This window comes from Priapulus caudatus, unplaced genomic scaffold, assembly GCF_000485595.1.
Source record: "Priapulus caudatus unplaced genomic scaffold, Priapulus_caudatus-5.0.1 Scaffold497, whole genome shotgun sequence".
NCBI classification, from domain to species: domain Eukaryota; kingdom Metazoa; phylum Priapulida; class Priapulimorpha; order Priapulimorphida; family Priapulidae; genus Priapulus; species Priapulus caudatus.
Window position 1 is genome coordinate 164,610 of NW_014577558.1, and position 4,273 is coordinate 168,882.

Sequence of the window (4,273 nt, forward strand, 5' to 3'; positions counted from 1 at the left end):
AGTTGCCTAGATTAACAGGCACACTCTCTTCCTTTTTTTGTAACGTCCAAACATTGGCACACATGCATGTACACACGTATGCGTGCGTGCGTGCGTGCGTGCGTGCGTGCGTGCGTGCGTGCGTGCATGTATGCGGGCAGACATACAGTGATACACGCACGAATGCGCATACGAACGCACTAACATCTGCAGCCAAACACGCACGCACACGCGCACATGTGCACAGGAAGGTAGAGGGGGAAAAATAAGGTTCTTGAGCGGCTAGCCATGGAGCCTCAGCAATGGTGTGTGCAAGGCTGTCTACTAACAGAAACGTGCATTGCAACCTGCTAATAACATATTCAGTTTCTGAATGGAAGGCAGTTTTTTTCTTGGCACTGCAGGCTGACCATTCACTGAGAGACTTCAGTCCAGATGCAGAGCCAACGTGTCGGCTCAGAGCCAATAGCGCTGACTCGTCTCAATCACGTGACCTTTGATCAGCTAATCCAGAGACATTAGTGTTTTCACACTGCTCATATAACGCTGTTACGGCATTTCTCTCGAGGGCAGCGACATTGACTCCCACCGCGCCCTCGTTAATATAATTACAACGCAAGCAGCCGACCGCTATTTTGACTTCCTCATCTCGGTGCGCGTCACAGAGATGTCCGTCAGGGCTTTAGTTTTCACAAAGTCTACCGTCTTGTACACGGTGCCAGCGTTCGACATGCTTTGACCAGGCAAGTCCGGCATCTTGGGCGGCGGCGACTTCACAGGCCGGCCGCCGCGCGCGGTCTTGCTCGAGCTAGCTCTGCTAGGCATATCCAGGTCCAAGTCGAGATACTCGATGGTTCCTTTAAGTCGCGGCGCGGGCGGAACGAGATCCTGATGCTGTGGGAAATAACAAGAAATCACATAAGGCGTGCATACGTGACCACTGGAGCGAGCACACGGAAGTGTCACCGAGTCACGCCACTATGCTTATATTGGCTTTATTGCATGATATAGGGATTGGCATATACCAGCACCGCTTATATATCTCAAATCTCCTTTGCTCTGGCATACAATTCAAATGTGTTCAGGTTTAAGCAAGCGTGTCGAAACCCTACACGTCTGCTGTTTGACATCCAAACTCGATCACGTGTGCAACTTCCTACAGTCCGTGACTATACTCCCCTTGCAGACTACCAAATTTAAAACCGCTACAGTTCCCCCTGGACTTATTGAATATCGTCACAGCAGATACTTGCCTGGTAGAGCTGGTCAGTGGGCTGTGGTTTGGTGGTCAGAAGCGCATGTGGCTTGCCTGTCATCAACACGTGTTCATCGTCGTCAAAGACGTTGCAGCTGCTGCCACCTGTGCTCGAGTCGGAGGTCGAGTCCCGCTGTGCGCGCTGAGGCAAGTATACGTCTGAGCGAGCCGTCCCATTGGCCGTGTTGCTGAAAATGCATATCAGGGAATAGGTTTACATTTGTACGTGCCATGTAAACGAATGAAATGTGAGCCTGTATTAATCAGCCCCATCGCAGTCTAGATTATTCCAAATTACTAAAAATCACTACTCTAGAATAGTCACCTCACAACCTTGAATCAGAAGTACAAATAACAGTAGCGTAATCACCAGGTTTGTAGGAATTACTCACGAAGAAACATGCAGCTTTTCATGTGAAATAGCTGCATGCATGGATGAATTTACTATATTCAGAGTACATGCATAAATAAAAGCAACCTTTATCTAAGAAATCAGGTTTTCAATCAAAATAGCTAAATCCGATCGGAATCAGACTGTACCTGAAAATAATGAAAGGAAAAGGGGACAGGGAGAAAGTTGAGTAACATAATTATTCATGGTATCGAAAAGCTCATCCATTGATTGTCAATCTTTGTTCGGCATGGTGAGAATAACAACTATATGGCCCAACTACTGCTTAAAATGCGCTGTCAGTATTGCCTTTGATGAACATTCAAAGTTGGTGCACAATACCACGCACTATAGGTTTACGGTATTACTCAGTCAAAGTTGATATGCGCTGGATTCAGCTAAAAATTTAATTCCGAACGCAGAGAATTAGCGTATATTGGCAGAAGCAGAGCAACAACCTGCAAATTGGCTCGCATTTTTTCTAGCTCCCCTAATAAATATTCGCGTTCATGCATTTAATCAGGTCTATGAAGACAAGCATGCAAGCCAACGGGATACTCACGCGATCATACGCGCACGAACAGACAAATGTACGCACGCGCACCCGCGTACGTTTACACGCACGAACGCATGCTCGTAAAATGTGTGTCGTCCTAATGTGGTCAGGCATGCACATTCGCACCAACAAACCCCGGCCCCTCCACTCCGAGGTCGAAGAGACCGCATGCGTGTTCCCAAAATCTCCGGTAAAGGAGTATTTTTCGCGAGACCAAATCCGGCCCAAGAATTGTAAAAAAGGGGGTGTATTTGATTTTTCACCCGGAGATTTCTTTAAAAAGGGGGTGTTTTTCCTCTCTCTCTTTCATCTTGAATATCATAGAAAACTTTATCAAATCCCGAGATCAAATTCCTGAAATTAGTGCTAGTTTTGAACGCTCATTCAGGATTATTTCATTTTGAAAAGTAAAAATATTGCCCCCTAGTTCCCCTCGATCACTAAACTCTTCACTACGTAGTGTAGACTGGTACCCGGTCAACAGTTCCACACGCTACACTAACGTTACTACGTCAGTGTAGTGAAGGATATGTACCGGAATGAAAGTGGCGAACGGGTACCAGTCTATACGTAGTGTGGAGTTCAGTGCCATCTATCGACTCGATAGTACAGACTTCTCGAAATCTGTGATAGAGATAACAACAGAACGTGTACATGGAATACGGCATGCGTGATTTTTTTTCCTAGGTCAATCAAGAACATAGGGCTGTAATGAGCGCTGCTATTGGTTGAGCTTGTTTTCCCGCAATATACATAGCACATGCAAAACTAGTATTCACGATATGACTCGATAGCCTAGCGCGTATAACGCTGGCGTCAAATTTCATCATATGGGTTAATTGTTACAGTTCTGCTACAGTCTCCTGGTCTAGATCTTCTAGCTCTATGTAATCACTAATCAGGGGTTAATAATGACAAAGTCATGACATTTGTCATTATTAACCCCTGATGTAATGTAACCCATAAGCCCTGACACAATGGTAAAATGTTCCTTAGTAAATGTCCCCCCCCCCAAAAAAAAACCGTCCTCAACAGGAGCTTTTCACCTCTCTAGATAGCCCTGTCTTCAAGCAAAGCGATATCTAGGTAATAATGTATAAATCTAGGTATAAATGTATATGACTGCTACCAGTAATGAAACAAGCCTGCCACTATGAATTTTCGTTTTGCTAACACGTTAGTATATTATACCGACTAGTACCCCGTACCCCGATACCCCGTACTAGTAATGGGCATATATGCGATATATACCTATGGGGATAAACCCGCACCCTCAGATTAGCAAAGCGGAGCTATAACGTCTGCATTTGCGGACTATACCCGAGGTACATATATATATGTATACACAAAGTCTACCAGACTTGTACTACAGAAGCAGGGCTGCCAACATTGGGTGATAGGTGAGAGTGAGATGTGAGGGAGCGAAGCGACCGAGCGGGGGTGGGCGTGGGAGGGGGATTTTCCCTCCCACGGTAGGGAGCTTTTGCATTTTATAACTTCAATTTGTGCAATTTGGTGCATACCAAAGTGACTGTTTTCAGATATTGCACGATTTTTTTTTGCTGTGCGTGAGATATTTCAGCGTTTTATTCATGAAGCGTTTTATTCATTCATGCGTGAAATATCTCAGCATTTTTTTGCTGTGCGTGAGATATTGTAAGATCAGCGTGAGAGCGTGAGATTTGGTCAAAATGCGTGAGAGTTGGCAGCCCTGCAGCACAGGGGCATGTAACGTACTCCGTGGCCCATAAATATGCTCTCTAATAACATGCAAGCTTTCAAATTAACCCGGAGTAGATTCGCTAACACCCAAGGTGGACTGGCTATATTCTATGTACATACAACATAGAATATAGCCAGTCCACCTTAGGTGTTAGCGAATCTACTCCGGATTAATTTGAAAGCTTGCATGTTATTAGAGAGCATATTTATGGGCCACGGAGTACGTTACATGCCCCTGTGCCTGATAGTGATAGTGATACTGATACGACGAGTTCGACTCAGGGGAGGGATTCCACCCAAAGTGGGGATTCCACCCAGACGATTCCACCCAAGAGGGATTCCACCCAGACGATTCCACCCAAGAGGGATT

The 4,273-nt window shown here is 45.5% G+C and overlaps 1 protein-coding gene across 1 annotated transcript; it reads right to left on the reverse strand.

Moving 5' to 3' along the window:
• Window positions 1-24: 24 nt before the first annotated feature.
• On the reverse strand, window positions 25-2,278 carry LOC106811032. Its single transcript, XM_014814550.1, has 3 exons — window positions 2,188-2,278; window positions 1,233-1,422; window positions 25-873 (listed from the first exon to the last, which is right to left on the reverse strand). The coding sequence occupies exons 1-3, from the start codon at window positions 2,193-2,195 to the stop codon at window positions 610-612; spliced, it is 462 nt and encodes a 153-aa protein (XP_014670036.1). The 5' UTR covers window positions 2,196-2,278; the 3' UTR covers window positions 25-609.
• Between the last annotated feature and the right edge of the window lie 1,995 nt (window positions 2,279-4,273).